This window comes from Enoplosus armatus, chromosome 2 (assembly GCF_043641665.1).
Source record: "Enoplosus armatus isolate fEnoArm2 chromosome 2, fEnoArm2.hap1, whole genome shotgun sequence".
Taxonomy (NCBI): domain Eukaryota; kingdom Metazoa; phylum Chordata; class Actinopteri; order Centrarchiformes; family Enoplosidae; genus Enoplosus; species Enoplosus armatus.
This window is the reverse complement of record NC_092181.1, coordinates 16,558,389-16,584,678: the sequence shown is the minus strand read 5'-3', so window position 1 is coordinate 16,584,678 and position 26,290 is coordinate 16,558,389. Positions and strand designations below refer to the sequence as shown.

Genomic DNA, 26,290 nt, shown 5'->3' with positions numbered 1-26,290 from the left:
CTTTTAATTGCTTGAACTGTGGTGAGGATTTGTTGGCAAGTTGTGGTGTAAAGGTTTGCTGTAACTTAAATCCCAACTTAATTTTTGGCGCTGATGGTGGGGCAGCTGTTGTCGTTGCAGCTGTAGTGCCAATAGTCGTAATTCTTGTTGGTGCTGATGTTCCATTTATAGGTGTAGTACTTGCATTACCTAGAAATCAGTAACAAAATACAGCAAACAAGAACATTTTTGGTTTAGCTCTCATTTTACCTAGAAAAGTATAACATTTCATTGCCTGTTGATGAAGTTGTGGTGATTATTTGGAAATTTTAAGAAGCTGCAGAGAATTATTGACTGTGGGAGAATAGGCATCACCTGGCGATGGCTTTGAGGTGACTGGTGGTGGTGAGGTTGCATTGACTGATGGTGAGGTCATGTTGACTGGTTGTGGTGGTGAGGTCATGTTGAGAGATGGTGAAGTTCTGCTGACTGGTGGTGGTGGTGAGGTCATGTTGAGAGGTGGTGAGGTTCTGTTTACTTGTGGTGGTGGTGGTGGTGAGGTCATGTTGAGAGGTGGTGAGGTTCTGTTGACTGGTGGTGGTGGGGAGGTCATGTTGAGAGGTGGTGAGGTTCTGTTGACTGGTGGTGTGGTCATGTTGAGAGGTGGTGTGGTCATGTTGACTGGTGGTGATGGTGAGGTTCTGTTGACCGGTGGCGGTGGTGAGGTTCTGTTGACTGGTGGTGTGGTCATGTTGACTGGTGGTGGTGGTGAGGTCATGTTGAGAGGTGGTGAGGTTCTGTTGACTGGTGGTTGTGGTGAGGTCATGTTGAGAGGTGGTACAATTATTTTGAATAAGTTGATTAAATACAACATATGTAACATAGTGGATACTCATGTCACTAGAAATGAAATTGACATGACAGCAAGTTACACTGAACTGCAGTAAGTACATTGCATTTGTGTTGTGTAATGATTAAGTGACAGCATTTGATCTGTTAAACTCAATAGATTGAAATTTTATAAACTTGTTGCATTTGTCATTATAATACCTGGTGAAAGAGTTGTATTCATCCGTGTTGAAGGTGCAACTGTGGCTGGGGCTTCAGTTGGTGTCAACACAGCTGAAAATAACAATTATCAAATAAGCATTTGTATTATCTTTTAAATATATTCTTTTTATCATATATTCAGTATGTGCTTGCCATAACCATTTACAAAATTTGACATTTGGTAATAGTCTTACTGGTTGTAGTAATAGATGATGTGTTGACACTGAGGGAAAAGTTTGAGCTGGAAGCAGCAGTCCCCAGAGTTTCAGCAGCAGAACTGGCATTTGGTAGTGTAGTCACAGTATTGAATATCAGCTCAGCATCTACCACAACGGATCCTTGACTGTAACAAAAATATATTTTGAAAGTCATTTTTTAATGCTGCCATCTTATTTAGCTATTGTAGCCACTGTTGTTTAACCAAGGCTCCATGACAAGGATGATATATTTATGAATAAAATAACTATTCTTGATAAACCATGTGATAACAGATAAATGAAAACAAAGTACAACAATTCTCTCTACTTCCATTAATGAAAGAAAAATCCATAAATTAGCATACTATTTAAAATGTAATAGTAAGCCTTGTTTCCTACCTGAAGTTGTTGATGACAGTTCGATTGAAGCTATCTCCATATCTTTGTGAATATACCTTGTTGAGCTGTGAATAGTTTTTATTTTTAAAAAAATGTAAAATTTACAATTATACATACAAGGCAAGACAGTTGATATTATGCCAAAACTATTCCATCCTTTTTTCTCTGCTATCCTTCTTTGCGTTGTGTTTTTTCATGCACGTTCATTACTGTTTGAAAAGAGGTTGACTTTCTCCTGTTCAGTCATGAAAATCTTTAATTTCTGACACTAGTTAAGTTTTCTCTTCAAAAACTGAAATATATTTGTTAATTTTTTAATAAAATCTATTTTATCACTGTATTTATATCAACATTGTATATGCCTATATATATATTACCTGCTACAGTGTCTTGACAAGTCATTTCCTTAACAAGAATCAAATTATCTAATTTGAGAATCTTGTTTAAAACGTACTCAAGTGCCAACAAACAGCGTCTTTTGAACTTCTACCATCTAAACTTTTCATGCATTATTTTGAATCTGAAAGATGCAAATAAAAACATTTGAATATATATGAACTTACCACTGTGGTTACTTTGTCTTTTAATTGCTTGAACTGTGGTGAGGATTTGTTGGCAAGTTGTGGTGTAAAGGTTTGCTGTAACTTAAATCCCAACTTAATTTTTGGCGCTGATGGTGGGGCAGCTGTTGTCGTTGCAGCTGTATTGCCAATAGTCGTAATTCTTGTTGGTGCTGATGTTCCATTTATAGGTGTAGTACTTGCATTACCTAGAAATCAGTAACAAAATACAGCAAACAAGAACATTTTTGGTTTAGCTCTCATTTTACCTAGAAAAGTATAACATTTCATTGCCTGTTGATGAAGTTGTGGTGATTATTTGGAAATTTTAAGAAGCTGCAGAGAATTATTGACTGTGGGAGAATAGGCATCACCTGGCGATGGCTTTGAGGTGACTGGTGGTGGTGAGGTTGCATTGACTGATGGTGAGGTCATGTTGACTGGTTGTGGTGGTGAGGTCATGTTGAGAGATGGTGAAGTTCTGTTGACTGGTGGTGGTGGTGAGGTCATGTTGAGAGGTGGTGAGGTTCTGTTTACTTGTGGTGGTGGTGGTGGTGAGGTCATGTTGAGAGGTGGTGAGGTTCTGTTGACTGGTGGTGGTGGGGAGGTCATGTTGAGAGGTGGTGAGGTTCTGTTGACTGGTGGTGTGGTCATGTTGAGAGGTGGTGTGGTCATGTTGACTGGTGGTGATGGTGAGGTTCTGTTGACCGGTGGCGGTGGTGAGGTTCTGTTGACTGGTGGTGTGGTCATGTTGACTGGTGGTGGTGGTGAGGTCATGTTGAGAGGTGGTGAGGTTCTGTTGACTGGTGGTTGTGGTGAGGTCATGTTGAGAGGTGGTACAATTATTTTGAATAAGTTGATTAAATACAACATATGTAACATAGTGGATACTCATGTCACTAGGAATTAAATTGACATGACAGCAAGTTACACTGAACTGCAGTAAGTACATTGCATTTGTGTTGTGTAATGATTAAGTGACAGCATTTGATCTGTTAAACTCAATAGATTGAAATTTTATAAACTTGTTGCATTTGTCATTATAATACCTGGTGAAAGAGTTGTATTCATCCGTGTTGAAGGTGCAACTGTGGCTGGGGCTTCAGTTGGTGTCAACACAGCTGAAAATAACAATTATCAAATAAGCATTTGTATTATCTTTTAAATATATTCTTTTTATCATATATTCAGTATGTGCTTGCCATAACCATTTACAAAATTTGACATTTGGTAATAGTCTTACTGGTTGTAGTAATAGATGATGTGTTGACACTGAGGGAAAAGTTTGAGCTGGAAGCAGCAGTCCCCAGAGTTTCAGCAGCAGAACTGGCATTTGGTAGTGTAGTCACAGTATTGAATATCAGCTCAGCATCTACCACAACGGATCCTTGACTGTAACAAAAATATATTTTGAAAGTCATTTTTTAATGCTGCCATCTTATTTAGCTATTGTAGCCACTGTTGTTTAACCAAGGCTCCATGACAAGGATGATATATTTATGAATAAAATAACTATTCTTGATAAACCATATGATAACAGATAAATGAAAACAAAGTACAACAATTCTCTCTACTTCCATTAATGAAAGAAAAATCCATAAATTAGCAAACTATTTAAAATGTAATAGTAAGCCTTGTTTCCTACCTGAAGTTGTTGATGACAGTTCGATTGAAGCTATCTCCATATCTTTGTGAATATACCTTGTTGAGCTGTGAATAGTTTTTATTTTAAAAAAAATGTAAAATTTACAATTATACATACAAGGCAAGACAGTTGATATTATGCCAAAACTATTCCATCCTTTTTTCTCTGCTATCCTTCTTTGCGTTGTTTTTTTTCATGCATGTTCATTACTGTTTGAAAAGAGGTTGACTTTCTCCTGTTCAGTCATGAAAATCTTTTAATTTCTGACACTAGTTAAGTTTTCTCTTCAAAAACTGAAATATATTTGTTAATTTTTTAATAAAATCTATTTTATCACTGTATTTATATCAACATTGTATATGCCTATATATATATATATTACCTGCTACAGTGTCTTGACAAGTCATTTCCTTAACAAGAATCAAATTATCTAATTTGAGAATCTTGTTTAAAACGTACTCAAGTGCCAACAAACAGCGTCTTTTGAACTTCTACCATCTAAACTTTCCATGCATTATTTTGAATCTGAAAGATGCAAATAAAAACATTTGAATATATATGAACTTACCACTGTGGTTACTTTGTCTTTTAATTGCTTGAACTGTGGTGAGGATTTGTTGGCAAGTTGTGGTGTAAAGGTTTGCTGTAACTTAAATCCCAACTTAATTTTTGGCGCTGATGGTGGGGCAGCTGTTGTCGTTGCAGCTGTAGTGCCAATAGTCGTAATTCTTGTTGGTGCTGATGTTCCATTTATAGGTGTAGTACTTGCATTACCTAGAAATCAGTAACAAAATACAGCAAACAAGAACATTTTTGGTTTAGCTCTCATTTTACCTAGAAAAGTATAACATTTCATTGCCTGTTGATGAAGTTGTGGTGATTATTTGGAAATTTTAAGAAGCTGCAGAGAATTATTGACTGTGGGAGAATAGGCATCACCTGGCGATGGCTTTGAGGTGACTGGTGGTGGTGAGGTTGCATTGACTGATGGTGAGGTCATGTTGACTGGTTGTGGTGGTGAGGTCATGTTGAGAGATGGTGAAGTTCTGTTGACTGGTGGTGGTGGTGAGGTCATGTTGAGAGGTGGTGAGGTTCTGTTTACTTGTGGTGGTGGTGGTGAGGTCATGTTGAGAGGTGGTGAGGTTCTGTTGACTGGTGGTGGTGGGGAGGTCATGTTGAGAGGTGGTGAGGTTCTGTTGACTGGTGGTGTGGTCATGTTGAGAGGTGGTGTGGTCATGTTGACTGGTGGTGATGGTGAGGTTCTGTTGACCGGTGGCGGTGGTGAGGTTCTGTTGACTGGTGGTGTGGTCATGTTGACTGGTGGTGGTGGTGAGGTCATGTTGAGAGGTGGTGAGGTTTTGTTGACTGGTGGTGTGGTCATATTGAGTGGTAGCAAGGTCATGTTGACTGGTGGCGAGGTCATGTTGACTGGTGGCGAGGTTATGTTGACTGGTGGTGTGGTTGGGTTGACTGGTGATGAAGTTGCATTGACTGATGGTGTGGTCATGTTGACTGGTGACGAGGTCATGTCGACTGGTGGCGAGGTTATGTGGACTGGTGGTGAGGTCATGTTTGCTGGTGGTGAGGTTGCATTTACTGGTGAAGATGTGGCATTACCTGGATGAATAAAAATAAGTGAAAATCAGTAACACATTACACATAAAAGTTAAATTGTTCAGTCCAGCTAATCTTGCTTTATACCATTTTTTGTGTGTGCATTCCAGAGGTTACTTTAAGGTGGCGCATTATATATCAGTCATACCATTAAATGTACAAATTTAATAATAGCGTTAGCTAGAGAAATGTTTAATTGATAAAATCTTGTTTTATTTCTCATAATCCATCTCCTACCTGAAGAGGTAAAGGTTTTGAACTCTTTTTTCCTGAATGGAAATCAGAGAGCATCCACTTCCACTGACATACGGTGCACACATCGCCTTTACATCAACGGGTGATGTATACACTGCTTCACTTTTTGCCAATGACTAAGCATCAATCATTAGCCACAACCATGAACAAAGCTCGGAAATCACGTTTACCTTTTCTTACGGACAACATGTAAAATGTTTTTTTAATCATATTTGCCAGTGTCATGATACCTTGTTAAGCAAATAAACAAGGCACAAATTGTCCCCCCAAGTTGTGGATGGTCAAGAGTGGTCAGATTGACCAATAAAATAGACTTTCTCCATCACAAACTATCTATGCCCTTTCATTATTATTGTTTCTTTTTTGCACTAAAAAAACCTGCATTCTCCTATTGTGATCTGCAAACACTGTAAACTCTGTTGTTTTGTTAAAACGTCTTCCAGTGAGATTATAGTTTCTGGATTTTGAAACATCACCAAGATGTCCAATTTTAGATAAATTTATTTATATGGTGAAGTTGAGCTGCATGGCGCTTAAATTGAGTCCTGATGCTATATGATTGAGTTGTGGTAAATTTAGATATTTGTACTGTATGTATATATGATATATATATATACACACACATATAGTACAATATATATGTGTGTGTGTGTATATATATAGAGTATGCGGAATAAGAATGACACCGAATGACTGGAAATTACATTGTCATGACAGGCAGGGTAAGGCAAAGCAAGTTTATTTATTTTATTAATCAAAATGCTTTACATAAAAAAAAAAACATTGTGAAACACGGCATGAGACATTAAAATCAGAGATCAAAAGAATTGTTTAAATGAATTGTATTTAAAGCGTTGGTGGTTAATTTAGAATAGAATGCAATGACTGCACTGTCCTTGCTGCTTGGAAACATGTTTTTAGTAGTCATTTAAGAGTTAAACTGAGTACAGTTAAAATAACATGAAGTGGATGTTGAATGGTAATACCTGGTAAGGAGGTCCCATTGATTGAAGTTGTTGGTACAACTGTGGCAGGACTTTCAGTTGGTGCCAGAACAACTGACAATACAAAAATGTCATAAGTAATTACATTTTACAACACATATGTAGTCACATTTGAATTATGTTCCCATAGTATCAATATTGTCAATAAAAGTCTTACTGGTCGCAGAAATAGATGATGTGTTGATGCTGAGGGAAAAATTTGAGTTTGTAGTAGCAGCCACCAAAGTATCAGCTGCAGAACTCGCATTTGGAAGTGAGTTGACATCGTTGAATATCAGCTCGGCATTTACCACAACTGACCCTTGACTGTAAAAGAATTCATTAGAAAATGTATAATTATTCTTTAATAATCTTCAAAAAAAGAAAAATATGTTTTTCATTGTATTGTATGTATTCGTATTTTTTCATCTTGCTCCATTAAATGAAATTAAGTCGATTTTGGAAATCTATTTATGCTGTCACTAAATCTATGTTGGATATTGATGTTAATATTATGCTGTGTTTGTATCCTCTAAACACCGACTGATCGTTTTCTGCATAACAGAAAATGTAGATACTTATTAAGATTAATGATGTTGCAAAGAAATGTATTTTTCTATCTTGGAAGGAAAATGCTCCTCCAACATTTAAGTTATTCATTGATTATGACTGTTAGTACCATTAGAGAAACATTAGAGAAATTAACTCTAGAGAAACAAAACTGCGTTCATTTTTGAAGGTATTTGGGCCGCTTTTTTTCATATCTGGAAGATATTCAGTTCTGAAGGCGTGAAGATTTATCCAAATGTGAAGGAGGGAACTGCAGATTTTGTTATAGGGTACATTGGCTGTACTCTAGATTATTTAATGATGTAGTTAAGTTATTTGGTCATTGTTGCGTAACTGAAGGCTCCATGACAAGTATGACTGATAATGTATGTTTATGAATTTAAGTCACGTCAAATTATTTAAATGCTGATCTTTCATACAAACAGAAAAACATTTGACAAGAGACAGAAAACATATTCTTTATCTAACCACTTCAAGTTGTAACAAAAGATTGGAAAATATGAACAACCATTTGTAAATTAAATATTAATAGCAATTTGGTATACCTGAAGCTGTTGACCACAGTTCGTTTGAAGCGAGCTCCATATTTGTCTGAATAGACTTTGTTGAGCTGTAAAAAGGAAGTTTGTCAAACCAATTATAAAATGTCACAACATATATGAGAGAGCAGAGAGATATTGTGCTAGAACTACTTTACAGTATTTGTTACGTCTTGGTAATGAGTCTCTAGTATCAGATACAACAATCAGGTTTGATGAAATTCATGACAATCTGTAATATTGTTTTTATAGTGAAGACATCATATCTTTATTTTCTGTATCTTTGAGTTCTGGGATTATTTGCTACTCATCACTGTTACAGCCTCTTAAATCATACTTTTGTTATCTGCCACAATTATTTCCAGAGATATTAATGTTTGATCAAAACTCATCTGAAAGTTTGTTTAAGGAAATAGCATTCTCTAGTCTTGTATTTATACTGTAACTGATGTACTTTTTACATACATTTATTTTTTTCATAATTTTTATGCAGTAGATGGCATTTGATTGAGGTAATGTGTAAACAATAAATGTACTTACCGCTGTAGTTACTCTGTTTTCTAATGTCTTGAACTCTTGTGAAGATTTGTCTGCATGTTGTGATGTAAAATTTAGCTGTATCTTAAATGCCAATTTAATTTTTGGGTATGGTGGTGGGGCAGCTGTTGTCAGGGCTGCAATGTCAGTTGTTGTGATATTTGGAGATGATGATGCTCCATTTAGTGGTGGAGAGGTTGTGTTACCTGAAAGTGAAAGTATTTGCAAATTGAAATTGACAGCAGGTTCAAGGATAATTGTGGATTATTTCAACTTGGGTCTTATTTTTGTAGATTTGGCCATTGTTTCTATTGACCATGATAACATTGCACTTGCCAAGGAAATTATTCAGATCTTGGACCGTGTTTACAAAAAGACAGGCTATTAAGCCGTTATGTACCAATGTAGTTATCACTGGCAAACTGTGTTTGCACATCTGGAGTGAGTAAGGCGGTAAGGCAGTTGGTCTGTAAACTGTCTACTACTGACTCAGAGTCTGCCTTTGATTTTTCTTCTAAAAAAGTCTAGCTTACTTATGGATTTAATTAAAACCTATATGGCCACCTGACTGCGTGTGTTTCTTGACCCATCTAGATTATTTTAAGATATTTCAGTGTGTTCATCATCACAGCAGTTTGGTGAGTACAATGTTATTATTACCAATAGAACTGACAGAATGGCCAAACCTATGAAAATAAGATTCAAGTTGTGATAAACCATATGATAAAATGTTATAAAATGTGTCTGTTGTGCTGAGTTTAAAAATATAACATAAGTAACAAAATGACAAAAGTAAATAAAAATAGATTTCAAATCATAATTTGATTTTAAATAATTTAATTTAATTTAATAAATGTATTTGCTACATATATACTATATATAAGTGTCAAGTAAAATAATTGAAACGTTGTTTTACCTAAAATGAAAGTTGTGGAAACCGGTTGTGGTGAAATTGTATTTACTGGTGATGCAGCTGTGTTTCCTAGTGGTGAGGTTACATTGACTGATGGCGAGGCTGTGTGAACAGATATTGAGGTTGCATTCACTGGTATTACTGTTACATTGCCTGGAGCTGAGGTCATGTGGACTTGTGGCGAGGTCAGGTTGACTAGTGGTGAGATTGTGTTGGCTGGTGGGAAGGCTGTGTTGGCTGGTAGTGAGGTCACTGACGTTGAAGTTGCATTGACCGGTGGTGAGGTCAGGTTGACTGGTAGTATGGGTGTGTTGACTGATTGTGAGGTTGCATTGACTGGAGATGAAGTCATGTTGAAAGGTAATGAGGTTGAATTTACTGATGGTGAGGTCATGTGGACTGGTAGTGAGGTCATGCCGACTGGTGGCGTGGTCATGTTGAAAGGTGATGAGGTTGCATTGACTGTTTGTGTGGTCATGTGGACTGATAGGGAGGTTGCATTGACTGGGGGTGAGGTCATGTGGACTGATGCTGAAGCTGCATTGACTAGTGGTGAGGTTGCATTGACTGGTGGTGAGGTCATGTGGACTGATGAGGTTATGTTTAAAGGTGGTGAGGTTGCATTGACTGTTTGTGTGGTCATGTGGACTGATAGGGAGGTTGCATTGACTGGTGGTGAGGTCATGTGGACTGGTGTTGAGGTTGCATTGACTGGTAGTGATGTCATGTGGACTGATGAGGTTATGTTTAAAGGTGGTAAGGTTGCATTGACTGGGGGTGAGGTCATGTGGACTGATGCTGAAGCTGCATTGACTAGTGGTGAGGTTGCATTGACTGGTGGTGAGGTCATGTGGACTGATGAGATTATGTTTAAAGGTGGTGAGGTTGCTTTGACTGGTGGTGAGGTTATGTTTATTGGTGGTGAGGTCATGTGGACTGATGGTGAGGTTATGTTTATTGGTGGTGAAGTCAATTGGACTAATTTTGAGGTTGCATTGACTGGGGGTGAGGTCATGTTGATTGGTGAAGTCATGTGGACTGATGGTGAGGTCATGTGGACTGATGAGTTTATGTTTAAAGGTGGTAAGGTTGCATTGACTGGGGGTGAGGTCATGTGGACTGATGGTGAGGTTGCATTTCCTTGTGGTGAGGTTACATTGACTGATGGCGAGGCTGTGTTGACAGATATTGAGGTTGCATTCACTGGTATTACTGTTACATAGCCTGGAGCTGAGGTCATGTGGACTTGTGGCAAGGTCAGGTTGACTAGTGGTGAGATTGTGTTGGCTGGTGGGAAGGCTGTGTTGGCTGGTAGTGAGGTCACTGACGTTGAAGTTGCATTGACCGGTGGTGAGGTCAAGTTGACTGGTAGTATGGGTATGCTGACTGGTGGTGTGGTCATGTTGAAAGGTGATGAGGTTGCATTGACTGTTTGTGTGGTCATGTGGACTGGTGTTGAGGTTGCATTGACTAATGGTGAGGTTGCATTGACTGGTGGTGAGGTCATGTGGACTGATGAGGTTATGTTTAAAAGTGGTAAGGTTGCATTGACTTGGGGTGAGGTCATATGGACTGGTGCTGAAGTTGCATTGACTAGTGGTGAGGTTGCATTGACTGGTGGTGAGGTCATTTGGACTGGTGGTGAGGTTGCATTTCCTTGTGGTGAGGTCATTTGGACTAGTGATGAGGTTGCATTGACTGACGGTGAGGTCATGTGGACTGGTGCTGAAGTTGCATTGACTAGTGGTGAGGTTGCATTGACTGGTGGTGAGGTCATTTGGACTGGTGGTGAGGTTGCATTTCCTTGTGGTGAGGTCATGTGGACTGATGGTGAGGATATGTTTATTGGTGGTGAGGTCATGTGGACTGATGGTGAGGTTATGTTTATTGGTGGTGAAATCAATTGGACTGATTTTGATGTTGCATTGACTGGGGATGAAGTCATGTGGACTGATGGTGAGGTCATGTTGACTGGTGGTGAGGTGACATTTACTGATGGTGAGGTTACATTGACTGGGGGTGAGGTCATGTGGACTGATGGTGAGGTTATGTTTATTGGTGGTGAAGTCAATTGGACTGATTTTGAAGTTGCATTGACTGGGGGTGAGGTCATGTGGACCGGTGATGAGGTCATGTTGATTGGTGAAGTCATGTGGACTGATTTTGAGGTTATATTGACTGGTAGTGAGGTCAAGTGAGCTGATGAGGTTATGTTTAAAAGTGGTGAGGTTGCATAGTCTAGGGGTGAAGTCATGTGGACTGATGGTGAGGTCATGTGGACTGATGAGTTTATGTTTAAAGGTGGTGAGGTTGCATTGACTGGGGGTGAGGTCATGTGGACTGATGGTGAGGTTGCATTTCCTTGTGGTGCGGTCATGTGGACTGATGGTGAGGTTGCGTTTCCTTGTGGTGAGGTCATTTGGACTGGTGGTGAGGTCATGTTGACTGGTGGTGAGGTTGTGTTTCCTTGTGTTGAGGTAATTTGGACTGGTGGTGAGGTCATGTTGACTGGTGGTGAGGTTGTGTTTCCTTGTGGTGAGGTCATTTGGACTGGTGGTGAGGTTGCATTTATGGAAGGTGACATTGCAGTGACTGGTAATGAGATTACATTGATCTGTGGTGAGGTTATGTTGAAAGGTAGTGAGGTTGCATTGACTGGTGATGAGGTCATGTTGACTGGTGGTGAGGTTGCGTTAACTGTTGGTGCAGTCATATCTTGTGGTGGTGAGGTTGCGTTGGCTGGTTTTGAGGTCATGTTGACAAGGGTTGTGGTCATGTTCACTGGTGGTGAGGTAATTTGGACTGGCGGTGACGTGACAATGACTGGTGATGAGGTTGCATTGACTGCTGTTGCAGATATTTTGACTGGTGATGATGTAGCGTTGACTGGTGATGAAGTTGCATTGACTGGTGGAGATTTGGAATGGTGAAAAAAATCCCAGAAAAGTTGAGTTTCATGTATCAGGTAGTATTGTTAAATTTAGTTTCAATTAGTTTTTATTTTCTGATTGACATTTTAAATGGCCGTTGAGAAGAAATCCATAAATTAATTCTGTTTTGTAGTTAGTACAAGAAACTTCTGTGTGAAGGTATTTTATTTATTTTCCATCCTACCTTTGATCAAAATTGGAAGTCATCAACTTCCTCAAAGGCATCCAACAGTTACTGACTCCCTCTTCCCTTGCATATCCTCCAGTAATGTGTACCGTGTCTCACTCTTATTCATGTATTAAATGGTGATCTAATCATTGCAAGATAAATTAAACAATTTACAGTTGGTTGGTGAATAAATTCTGCGTTGAATGAGGATAAATTAATGTTGGTTGATTTATTTACTTCCAGCCAGAATGACCAGTAAAGTCAGGTTCCCACATCACAAACTGGCTTTGTTCTATTTAAGACAGCCACTATTTTATAAAGGAAAAAAAAATACATGCCATTTTCATACAAGAGATGTGGCTGTCACTATTAGCAGATGATTGCTCCATGGTACCCAGTATCACATATATTGCACCAGGTTTTTTCTTATCATAAATATACTCCCACACATGTTAACTTAATGTGTTTAGAGACTATGGGTTTGTGTAAATAAGGATGAGTATCCATGCGACTCATTTCAGTTGCCTGGGCACACTGATAATGACGTTTTTGTCATCTAGTTCAAATTGAATACCTCCCATGTGTATAGGAACCAATTACCTACAAAGTATGCCATTACCTTGTGGAACCCAGACAACATTTAAATACATGTGATAACAGCTGTGGATTTGTACTGATGTTGTCAGGCCACTGTCAACATAAGTAAAAGAAACATGCCTTCACAGTCCTGATGAGATTTAAATCTGACCAGCTTGGCCACACAATGGTTTGCATTGATTTGAGAGATTGTTATTCAGTGAGACCACACCTTGAGTATGATCCATGTCTGATTCAAGTGCAATTGACCCCCGCTGCAACGACCACTGGAAACAGATGTCCACTCTCCATGATCATTCTTCTCCGTTCCAACCCATTGAAATCCATCTGACTATGAAATCTACCGCCAGAACCTTTATCCAACCAGTGTAATGCAGCACCAAATGCTCAAGAAAGTATTTTTAATGCCTAAAATTTGATTCGTGTCCCTTGCCTAAAGAAGGCTATAAAGGCATGAGAACATCGTCTTTTTGTTCACTGTTCATATTTGTTCAATTTTTTTTTTCTATGTGACCATCCAAGCTCCAATTTTACTGTTTTAATATTTACTTTTGTTGTTTTTATTAGTTGGTCTTTCTCATTTATCTTTGTTTTTGTCTTCTTTTTAGTATAGTTCATTAAAAAAAAGGTGTACATTAAGTTGGATTTATATTCATGTTTTGATCACTTAGACAATACAGCTGGTGATATTTTATATCTTTTTTACTGTCAACAAATCCCATGAAAAGACCAGAAGAAACACTTTATTAGTCCTTCTCAAAATACTTTCCATCTTTGTACTCTGTGTCTGTGGCACTCAGTTCCAAGCCAATTGTTCCTATTGTGTGTAATTTCCCCCTGGGGATCAATAAAGTATTTCTGATTCAGATCCTGATTAATTAGGATATGAGAGATATGTCTCGAGAATAGAGATATGTCTCGAATGACATGAATATATACTTTTTCTTTTAAATAAGTAACTTTTAAAAGTAATTTTTTAAAATAACTGAATACTGCAGTTTTCAACAAATGCTACTCAAACAAGAGTAAACTGTGTATTGTAATTATTGATAATTGGTAAATAATCTGGTATTGGCAGGTCTATGGCAGAGGAATATGACGACAGATAAATATTAGGCTCTGACTACACAGACAATACTTGTTTGTCGGGACAATTCGTTAATGGTCTTTTCATAGATTTTAAGAAAAGGAAAAATATAGAATGTGACCAGATTGATCACACTTGTCAAAACTTGTTACCTTGATGTACATTGAAACTAATAGTGATATAAATTGATTCAATCAATTTTTTTATTAATATTATTATTGTGCAGTAATTATTTTGCATTATTACTATTTCATAATAATAATAATAACATAATCATTTGACTGCTTCTTATTGCTTCACACTGAGAATACGTTTCTCCCTTTAATACTATACTGACTTCCATAGGGATAATTATTCCAATATATTGATTATCCTTATTGAAGTCCACTAAAAATGTAATAATTATTATCATATTTCCCTACAAATCACATCAATATTTTCCCTGGAAAGCAGTATAATCATGTGGCTGACAAACACATAAAGTAAAAATTAAGATATTCACCTCTACTGACTATATAATAACTGTAAAATATCATATGTTGTACTTTAATATTGAAGCACTACAAACAGCAATGTAATATTCTACAGTAATAAAGGAAATCTGTCAAAAATCCTTAAATAGGAAAGAGAGTTTTTAATCTATGTATCACCATGTTCCAAAATGTAAGTAGAATCAATATAATATGGCATAAAATGCATAAAAGTGTGTAGGTTATTACAGCAGACCAACAAATGAGCTCACCAACTATTGTCATTAGTTTTTATCCAGTCGATTTAGACCTAAATAAAAGTATTTCTCCATCTCCACATCCTTGTCATGAAAAGTAATATAAACTATTTAATAATTTAAGTATTTGTTTGGTTTGGACAAAATCGATATTGCCACCTGCTATACTTGATGACAGGCCAATAAAGATAACCAATAGGTCGCTATTGACACCATGCAAATACATTGCCTTTAGTGTATTCTCCACAGCATATATTGTTTTACCCATTTGTTACTGTTGTCTTGAAACAATGTACAGTAGTATCATAATGTTACCTGTTGTCGCATTAGTGGTCATAGCTGACGTTGTTCCCACTAGTCCTGTAGTGAAAAATGTCACAATGATCAAATCTAAATTCAGTCCAATTCAAAATAGTGTTATTTTTGTAAGTTTTATAAATTAAATACCTGATAACAGGAGAAGGAATATGAGAGTATCCATCCTCCCTCCCTGTCTGATTCCTGTGAAATATTGAGAAATCATTATAAATACATTCTGAATACATTTTAGAACTTCATGAAAGTTATAATGTTCAGTTTTTATTGAAACTGTTGATTCAACTTCATGGTCAGTTTGGAAGTTGTCTTTTGTACTGAGAGGCATTTCTAATATTTTGTTTACCCCATTTATATCAACGAGGGTACTAAATATTAGAAACATCTCTAGTATAACCCAATACAAATCTACAGCACCACAAACTACAGCCTCCAAAATGACCATAACGTTGAAAGGTAACCTCTCTAAAACTGTTTCAACAAAAACTGAACATTACAACATCTATGAAGCTAGGATTTATTGCAAGGCTGGAGTAGTAAGCTACATTATTGCTCGGTAAACCCAATAAAGTGGCAACTATATTTAGCAACTCAAATGTAATAACAGAACAAAAGTGCCTTTGACTTAATGAATAGGCTTGCCAGTTTTCCACCCTCTTCCTCTGTATGGCAAGGACTCACTGATAAACTCATCCTCACAATTTAACAGATGGTTAAAAGAGATTTAACATTGTCTAACACATTCTGAATGAGAGACATGCAGAATCAGGTAAGCCAACATTCTGGAGAGACAAGTTTGGGTAACTTTGTAGTGTCACACCTCCGGGGCTGTTTAAAATTCCAACAGCAGGTATGTGCTCTGCCTACAAGAATACTGAAGCATTTTGCCAAACAAAAAATTTTTTTTTATAAGCTCAGAATTTATGTACAGCTAAATAACATAGTACAAATTTCTGTCATCTTAATATTTAATTTATAAGTTATGGGAAAATTGTCAAATTACATTTAATTATACTACAATATAATATAATTACAAATAATACTTATTTGACTGCTACACTCCTTTTAAAAGAGCGGTTATTGTTGCTTTCACAGGAATCATTTAAAAAAGAATATATAAACTATGTCAACAACTAAGCCTGTATAAAGAGATATTCACTGCTTGTCTGTCAAACACTTGATTTGCGATAACATGTTGATTGTCAATTCTTATTAGATGTTTTTAGCTACGACAACACAAGTAATTTGCTCATTATATTCAGCTGACAGAGCACTAAATTGCTCATAGAGCAGCCACACCCTGACAAGCCAAGCATTGCAATCCATATGTACTGTATGTTTAACTGTTATAGCCTTCAGAATAATATGCATTTGTTTTATTAATGCTTTGTTTGCCTGAATTCTGTTTCATTGTTAATTAACAAGGTGTGGTATAATGGCACAATGGAAAGCAAAGGTGTGTCTGAGCAAATACCTAAAAGTAAGAGTCAACAAAAAAGTGTGACTTAAAAGCAGCACACATATCAAAGGAAAAGCAGAGATTGCAGGAATTATCATTCGGATTTCTTTGAAAACTTTCCCCTGAGTCGAAATAGTAATTATTCATTCAAAATCCCACAATTCAATTTACAAAAAGTTGTACAGAAAACCACCAATTCAAATGTAGTATGTATGCTTACATGTACTAAACATTGAAACAAACAACATTTTTTAATTGCAAAATCTGTAGCTTATAAACAGCCTTTAGTAATATAAATATTTGCTTTCTTACCCAAGTGGAGTCCCAAGTCCAACTGTGCAGCAATATTGTTATATTCTCAGCAATTGTTCAATGAATGGTTCAAGCTGACACCAACAAGTCATCAGACACCCCACCTTCTTGAGTCAAAAACTGGAAGTGAGGACTTCAGTCAGCGAGCAAGAAGTTAAGAAATTCTTGCTTTTTTAAACGTCTGACGTAACTTGATGGACTTGTTTTCATTACCACATAAAAAGGATGAAGTTGGGCTCAAGGCACAATGTAAAAGTTAGGGAGGGTTGAGAGACTTAAATACCAGTGCAGTTTGAGTAATGAAAGCATCCTTGCTATTTCAAAAATGCATAAAGTGTAAAAATACAGTCTGAGCCTCTGGTGCCAAAACTCAGCTGTATCATGCATACTTGCAAAGCAAGAGCAAGTATGTTTGTATTATTATAAACAAAGATGATTTATCTGTAATAACACAAACATTATGGTGTGAAAACAATAACTTTTGATAAACCCACATAACTAATCTGCATCATTACTATAAATGATCAGCACAGCCTATCAATTGTTTCGTCCAAAAGCAAACGTTCATTCAGGACTACTGCTTCATTCCTTTACACTCATCTAATGCATCTATTGTTCCATCAATGCCTCTCAGCTGTTGTTTCCATCTTTACTGTTTTAATATTTACTTACCATCTTTTTTCTAATCTATTTCTTATCAGCACCATCCTGGTTTAGACCATCCACTCAGCAAACCCACAAAGGACATACCTCTTTCAATTAAGCCAATCCTTAATCAGTGTGCTCTTTATTAATTGATTTATTTGCAGCTGTGGCACGTTGTCTGCTGCTTATCACTCTACAGCCAGACTTAAAACATCAAGTCTTTCATTTTGTACAGACAACTGCAACAGGTTCAGCCTCATAATCAGGTATTAAACATTTAATGTCACTCTTTTACAAGTATAGTGCTTTCATGTATGTTGTGGTTCCAACATTTACCTATTTCAATTCCTGCAATTTATACTGTTAACTTGCTTTGCACAGTACTTAGTAATTTTCCATCTATTTGAAGAGATAGATAGGTTGGTAGGTAGTTGAAGATTATTATGCAATTATTCTGATTATGAGAAGACACATGTCAGTGTCTCCCAGTATTCAGATGTGAAATACTAGGTACTTTCATTGCGTGCATCCCAGGTTAGCAGTATCAACATATTAACACACTTCTGACCTGCTAAAATTACAACTGCTGCTTCAGCAGAATTTGTGTGGTGTTTACTTTGTCTTATGTGATGTGCCTTATCCTGTTTCAGAGGAACTTTATGAAAATTGAGGTGTTAAAATGCCCATGTACTTGTAAGTGGAAAATGTATTGAATATAATCCAAGAGTGATGTATGTAAGGGCAAAGTGGAAAAATACTTGACTATTGATACTGTAAGACAACCTCATGATGTGATGTAAAGTCTGCATGGGGGAGCAAGCATAAGTATCATCCATGTGGACATGTTTTAGACAAAGACAAGTACTGTGTCTAATGTATTACAAGGTATAGAGCATGCAGAGCAGAGCCTGTTGCCCTATTAGATAAGCAAAATAGTGGGGTGATAGCAGGAGGTGGTGAAACTTGTGACTTGCTTGTGACTTGATTGTGATGCAGAGCATACAGTATATGTGGTGTAACAGTTTGTCCGGAAGTCTCTCCAATATACGTATGGGGTGACTCTTGCTTGCAAGCAATAAAGATTTTTTATGAACTATCATACCCATCATGGATATTAACAAGTCCGGTAGTCCAGTGGATCGTTTCAGCTCTTACACTTACCTGGATGACTGAGATGGCACTACTGTAGGTCTAATACACTATATACTGTACCTGTCCAGCACAAAGGGATTTATTAACCAACGCACTGATGATATGTGTTGAGGTACTTAACAGGTTGTGCAACCTTCTACTTTGTCCAAACGATAATGAGCACCTTCTGGAATCCTTGTGTGTAATCTACTTACAGTAAATGCCACAATAACAACAATGAATAAATATATACAAGTGTTACAATGTTTATGTTGAGAAATGCATGTGGAAACATTGTTTGATTAAAATTACTTGTTTGAGTAGCTATTCAAAGTAAACACAAGATAGCACCTGCAGTAGCTAAGCATTCGTTTGGCTCTGAAAGACCCATGAAAATGTTTTTGACACAGAACTACTTTATGTAACACATATAGAAATAGAAAACAAGACACTGTGGTTTAACAAGCAGCCAGGCTTTGGTTTGAACTTATTTGCTCATCATCGGCAGGGAGCTTAGCCCAGGTGACTGCATGCAGAAGCCACATACACCCTCCGATTATGAAAAAAGCGCAACGTAGACCTATTGGTGGCTAGCTAGTCAGCTAAGAAGACACAACAGGTAAATAAGACAACACCTTGGAGTTAAGACTTATTCCTCCTCCTTTTTCCTCCTCTTCTTCTCCCTCCACCAGTCTCTCAACTGAACACAAGGATGCTAATGATGCTGGGTACTGATGATGATAGATAGATATTGATCCTCCCACCCAACTCCTGGAAAGACAGCAAACAACCTGACCTCCAGAGATGTCGAAGTAATGCTTTACTGGGATTAGTTACTGTCAAGTAACTCAGGAATTTCATAATGTAATGCTTTAACGTACACTACTTATTACTGAAAAAAGTAATAATGTTACCCAGTAATGTGTTACTGCCCAACACAGTGCACCAGTATATTATATAGAAATATCTAATAAATACTTGTAGACACTACAATTGGAAAAAGCTATTGCTATCTATTAACAATTAGAAGAATCTTGGAACACTACCACTATTTCGTACTATATGAATAAATCTAGGACAATAACAAATTAACAAACAGTCTTTCTAAACAACAATAGCAATGTTGAAAAAGTGTAGCAAATGCAAAATGTTAAAGCATAACAGTCTCTGTACACAACCCTCACCATCTACAGCAAGTTTAAAATGCACATGCACTGCACACACATCTTCATCCTGTAGTGGCTTGCTTTGTGTTTCGTGTAGCTCTTGCTCTGGATATCAGTGGTCGCTGTCTATATTTGTAATTTGAGTCAAAAACACAAGAAAAATGACGTGCAATGAGTGAAGCTTCTTCCTCATGTAAAAAAGGATATACCTCCACTTACCTTGGTCTGAAGGCTAGCAGCAGAAGAAAGAAAAGGAATAACAGTAAACATACATGGCACTGGCCTGCCAGCTAGCTACTATTCACCTTTTAACCACGCCAGTGAGTGCAGGTAATGTTAATCATTCATATTCTGTGTGGTGCATTAACATCACTGTAAAAATGTAAATACTTCTTTTTCATATAGAATTCTTCAGAGCAGATATTTTGACCAGGAAAATCACAGGTGGAACAAATACCTTTAATGATGGTTCCATTGTATTAATTAGGTGCTCCTCAGTTTGGGAACCCTCTGGTTTAGGGTATCTGACTATCAATCAGTCAACAAAGTTAGAGTTAACAGCCTCTACCCATTTCAGTGCTACATTTATGGCTATGAAGAAACTTAGCTTGGTGCTTTTGTCATACATGTCTCCTTCAAGGTGTCATGCATGTCTTCTCTCAGGTGTGTTCTTAGTTGAGACTAAAAATACACCCTGTCTAAGACATACCTGCGTCACACAATTGTGAGTACATTTGCTACAACAACAGACTGGAACATTTTATGGTTTTTGGTTTGAATACCAAGTATGCTTTACAGTGGGTACAGTTTGTGCTGACAATTAACACCATGTTTAGGAGGTGTGTACTATACATGTATATTACAACATGATCATATCATATTTTGAAACTACTGCCAGCTCAAATGATCAGGTTTTACTTTCCTTCATGACACATGTCTGCAAAGGTGAACTTTGCACCCATAGTAAAGGTTTGGATAAATGATAAGTGACAGCTGTATCCAGAAGACTGCTATACAGCCTTGTGCAAACTAAAGTAACAATACACTTACCACCGCATGATTTGTTTGAGGTCTTGGACTGCAAAAACACTTTTTTCTGGAGAAAATGTAGTCTACAGTCCTACATTATGATTGTATCTGTTATCTTATTGAAGGAGCAGCTATTTTAAAATGACCACCAGCACACTCGTTAGAAGAAGGGAAATTAGCAAGTGAGAGTACATTAACTTGTGGAAAAAATTATTGACTTTGTATTTCTAGGAAAATGTATTTCTACATAAGAGCACAGTTGTACCATAAAACAGAAAGTCAATCTGCTTCCTGCATTGTAACAAAATGTATCCATATTGTTTGGTGTTGGTTTTAGAACTATATTCTTAGTTTTGATTTTGCACCAAGTATCATGTTTTGCCTTCTTTAGATGCACTGAAAATAAAAGGTGAACAGATCAGTATACATAGGTGGGGCTGACAACAGAAACAGAAAAATGCAATGAACACACTGTTCAGCCGGAAGAACAATAGTCTCTGCGGAATTCAGACTGCTGCTGCCTCACGAGATGTTTGAGATATGACACATTGCCCCTGCAGGGGTTATAAGAGTAAGTTAGATTGTATTAATGCGATGAAACTAATTACCATCATTTCCTATGTTTCTGGTGGAGGAGAAGTTTCTGTCCTGTCTTTGTCACAGACACACTGTGGACCAGATCATACAGTATGTACTCTCCCATACTGTCAAGAAGATTTATCGTGCTTATGCTTTTAAATAATTAACATTATGCTCTCTTTGTTCCTTTGTGCCACTACAGAAAAGAACCTATGTGTGGAATATATGTGATTTCATGACTTAAATCATTTAAAGTACTGCTATATAAAGGCAGTGTTGGCTATAATTTGATTGCACAGTAGGAGGAAGTTGGCAATATTTTTACTGAAATAATGAAATGGAAAGTTAGCACGGGGTTTCCGAGCATAACTGCGGCATGTGGGCGGTGGTGTTCCTGCTGTAAGGGTGTTGCGCATATTCCACTGAAAGTGAGCAGGTTTGACTACATTGTCAAACCTCTGGCAGACAATGAGACTGACTGCATGAGTGAGAAAGAAAATGCACTAAATGATCACAACAGAACGTTACTGTAGGTTTAATAGATACAGCACTCTTAGCAAGAAAAAAAGGTATACATATTATTATTGTTGTTATATATGTTTTTATATATGGGCTGGGCTCTCGCTCCCTCTGTCCGCACACGTACCGTCCTGAAAGGTCCAAAACCACCGGCGTGTGCCCCGCTGCCTGTGCCAAGCTTCCTCTCCTGTCCCTCCTCTCTGTCACGCACCTGTTTTCAATCAGTCCGAGCGCACAGCCCTCTCTCTCGCTCGTTTCGCACTTGGGGTGTGTCCCTCATCAGTCTCAGGTGTGTCTCATTCACCTTGATTCTCAGTCCATAATTAAAACCAGTAAAACAAATATAAAACAATCCATGCAATAAGATAAAACATGCAATCAAAACCAAAGTAAAACCAATTAAAATACGTCAAATATTAAAACACGTCAAATATTAAAACACGTCTAGGTCCAAGACTTGAGGTCAACTAAAACTGTGAGCTAATTTAAATCAGAGCTTAAAATCTTATTGTTTGCTGTAGCTTTCCAATAAATTATATATATAACTTCTTCTGTAACTATTTATTTGCTTGCTTTTGCTCTTTGTTTTTATTGTCTTTGAAATGCAATTTTAATGTCTTATTTTTAAAGCACTTTGAATTGCCTTCTGTCTGAATGGTGCTGTATGAATAAACTTGCCTTGCCTTGCCTAAAAAGTGGTCAAACAAGTATTTAAAATCAGGTAACACAATCTTTTCCCAGATCACTAAATTGGTATCTCGCACATCCCAGATCACTAAATTGGTATCTCGCACATTCCTCGGATAATTGATGGCAATGTGCTCACTGTGGCTTGCCATCTTACCATTCCTTTGAGCTATGGTATCAAGTAATATTCTAAGCAAAAGAATCGATTAATGTAGTGCCTGTGCATTTTTGAAATAACAAAACAACAATAATACAATAACTGATGTAAACAAATACTTTTATTTGCAAGCAAGTACTATTTTAGCTCTGACATTACATTTTAAAACAGTTAAATGTGGTATTGTGGCTCATTGCCACTTTACAGCTCAAGAGCTACATAAAAAATTATCTTAAAATCTTGTTCTATTTGAAAAACTGACATTGAAGTAATTGTATTGTCATGCTTCAAATATGAACTCAAATAAACAAATAATAAATATAAATAAATAACAGTAAAACAATAAAAAATAAACTCAAATTTTTTTATACTGTTTAAACGTGTGTTCAGATTTGTGAATATCACGTTTTATAATGCATAGTAAGGTTAAATGAGGCTCACAAGGCAGTGTGTTATGACGATAGACATTTATTTTCAATATGGCTACTGTACCCCTTCATCCTTCCCTAAACATAAACCATTCATCAGAACACACACACAAATAAATGCAGAGGATATATTGTATATATATAATTAATATTATCAATCTTAATATTGTGTTAATGTTGATATTACTGTTATTGTGTATTGTCCAAATATTTGAACAAATTGTATATTGATGCTGTGGCCACATTGTTTTTGAAACTTTCATGCCAACAAAGCCCTTTGAATTTTAATTGAATTTAACAGAATTTGGAGAAAAGGGGAGGAGACAAAGAGAGGGGTTGCAATACAGAACATTTTCCAGGGCAGATTTTTCAGAACAGATGAGCCCCTGACTGAGGTAGAACAAACATGGGGGACTGGGAGAGGTCAGTTATCAAGACAATGTAAACATGTTAAAGTAAAAGATGAAACAACCAATGCTCTATTTTTGCTAATGAACACAATCTTATAAACATTGTGCACAGTGATGTTCTTAATATCACATCATAACGTCAAGGTAAGATAGAATAAGAATACAATGGAAGACATCTGTTGCCCCATTTTTTCCATCCTCCTCTTCTACATCTGTATGGCTATGACACAACACACAGACTCATTGTTTAGCAGCGTCAAAAAGTACAGGAATTTAAGCAACAAACACTGGATCAGGTTTGCCAACATTCTGGAGAGACAGGTTTGGGTTATCAGAGGCGCTTTACAGCTTGGGGACTTTTAAACATGCCAGCTGCAGGTACATGCTCCAACTGCAAGAGTGGAATTTCACAAATGTTTTCCTATTGTGAGCTCAGCAATTATGCACCAAAATGCATCCCATCTGTCACATAATGAGTAAATGATCAAATTATACTTTGATTGAGCTATTCTGATAATGATTATTTGGGTGGCTAGGTCTCTTTGCTGTTTTGCTGTCAGACATAAATAGTATGAGCCTTTGTATACTCCAAAACATGCTGATAAAGTTTTTGATCTATCGAGCATATAAGCTACCTGACTTTTCAGATTTTTAAGTTTAACAAAACAGCTGACACAGCATTAGAGTGCTCATAAAGCAGCCACACCCTGAGAAGCAATGCAGTGTAATTTATCAGCGTCTACATACACTGTCACTATTACTAATTCCTCACGTACAAAATTATGTGATTTAAACATTGTGGTGTAATCGAACAATGGAATTAAAAGATGATTCTGAGCAACTACTTTCTATTTGCAGGACCTGCTCTGTTGATGTGCATACATTTCCATGTTTCCTGTAGAATCAGCGCTCACAAATCCAGATGCACCCAGTCAGTCCCTAATCCACTGTGCAAAAAAGGGGTTGATATCAAGTTAAGAGATGTAAATAACAATGCAGCATCTTCTGTTGCTCCTTGTGGCCATATGAGAGTTTACATCTCTTTTGGGTGTGGTCTGCTGTACACCTGTGTTGAATTATGTCATTGCCTTGAGTGTCATGTATATCAATGACTTGCCATTAAAACATTATTCATGCTCTGACCAAGACCTTTGGCCAAGAAATACTTTCAGCAATGATATAATAAAATATGAAACTCAACATACATTGACTGCTTTGAACTTGTGCCTCCTCCTTCAACTTTTGAACTGATTTTCTAGTGTCTACCAGCAATGCCTTCTTCCTCCTCTCTGCTATCAAGACAGACAGCAACAATGAGCAGCATAACCATCACAGTGGTGACTGCTGCATACAGTAGCACTGATTGTCTACAAATCCACTCCAAACCGCTGTCTTACATCACTGTTTTTGTTCGTTTTGCGGGCAAGAAAGTCAGTGGTCAGTGTCACGCCACTGTGGCACGGGGCAGCCAGCCGACCTGTCACAGCTCCACTCAGCTGATGTGAGGACACTTCCTGAGGCTACAGGAAGCTCTGGCATCAATACACATTTCCACAGACTTTTTAAAAATCTCTTTACTATTCCTTTTAAGTAAATACAATGTTTTATTTTCCCTTTCTATATTTTCTTATTCTTTTCTATGGTGTGTGTATATAGGTAGTTGGCACTGATTCATCTGAGGCAATTTGTTTTAAAAGGACAATATCTGCATTGAGCAGCAGGTAGGAATAAGGTTACTTTTTTAAACTTATCTCTATATGTAAATATAAATGTACATTTATATTTAAATAAATATGTTTACTTAATGTACTCAGACAATTGTAATTGTACACGTTTATATTGTGTAATTTACTGCATTTATGCTTTGTTATTTATATGCATGCTTCAGCCTCTTCACCATGTTTGTAGAAAGACTAAAGACATTCTTAGAAAACTCCTTTGACAACTATGATAAATCATTTTCAGGACATGGGGCACAGGGCATTTTAAAATAACATTCAACAGTGTATGTTATAGAAGATGCTTTTATTTGAAAAGAAAAAATATATAGTATTTAATTCTGACTAGATATCATAGAACAAATTTATTATGACATTTTGTTACATTACACATCAGGAAACACAGACAAAGATCTGCATCATGTCAAATTTGAAAAAAACAAAAACAAATATCAAATGGTATGGCAAGTCATCCTTCAAAGTTACTCAGTTATATAAATATATTCAATATCTGCAATATGTTCAATTAATATGGCAATCCAATCTTTGATTGAGTACATAACAGACAATTTACTTAAAGAATCAAACATTTGGTCTTAAAAAAAATAGGGGCAATAAATATAGTACATTTCAGTTACAATAATAATATCATGTATGTATAAATGGCGGAAAGATCACATCATCAGGTGTTGAGATTTCAGGCCAATATTCAGTTTAGAATCCAGAACTGAAATTTCTGTTCACCTTCAACTCCACATCCTGCCTCACTCATCCACCAATTCCCCTGCATTTATAGAAGGTGGTGTGAAACATATCCTTTCAAGGCATTTCAGCAGCGAATGCTAAAAAATTGTCAAGCTAAAAAAAAAAAGATAATGACAAAGCATTTTTAATAGTGTTGTAATATTTTGCATCATGATGCATAATCTATAATAACACTAATTTGCTGGTGTACTTATGAAAATGTGACTGCCAATCTACAGT

The 26,290-nt window shown here is 36.9% G+C and overlaps 1 protein-coding gene across 1 annotated transcript; it reads right to left on the bottom strand.

Moving 5' to 3' along the window:
• Positions 1–4,765: 4,765 nt before the first annotated feature.
• On the bottom strand, positions 4,766–14,295 carry LOC139290641 (mucin-2-like). Its single transcript, XM_070912483.1, is given in 5 exon segments — positions 4,766–5,426; positions 9,395–10,414; positions 10,570–11,479; positions 11,562–11,833; positions 14,228–14,295. Coding segments are annotated over 5 exon segments (2,931 nt in total).
• Positions 14,296–26,290: the final 11,995 nt, after the last annotated feature.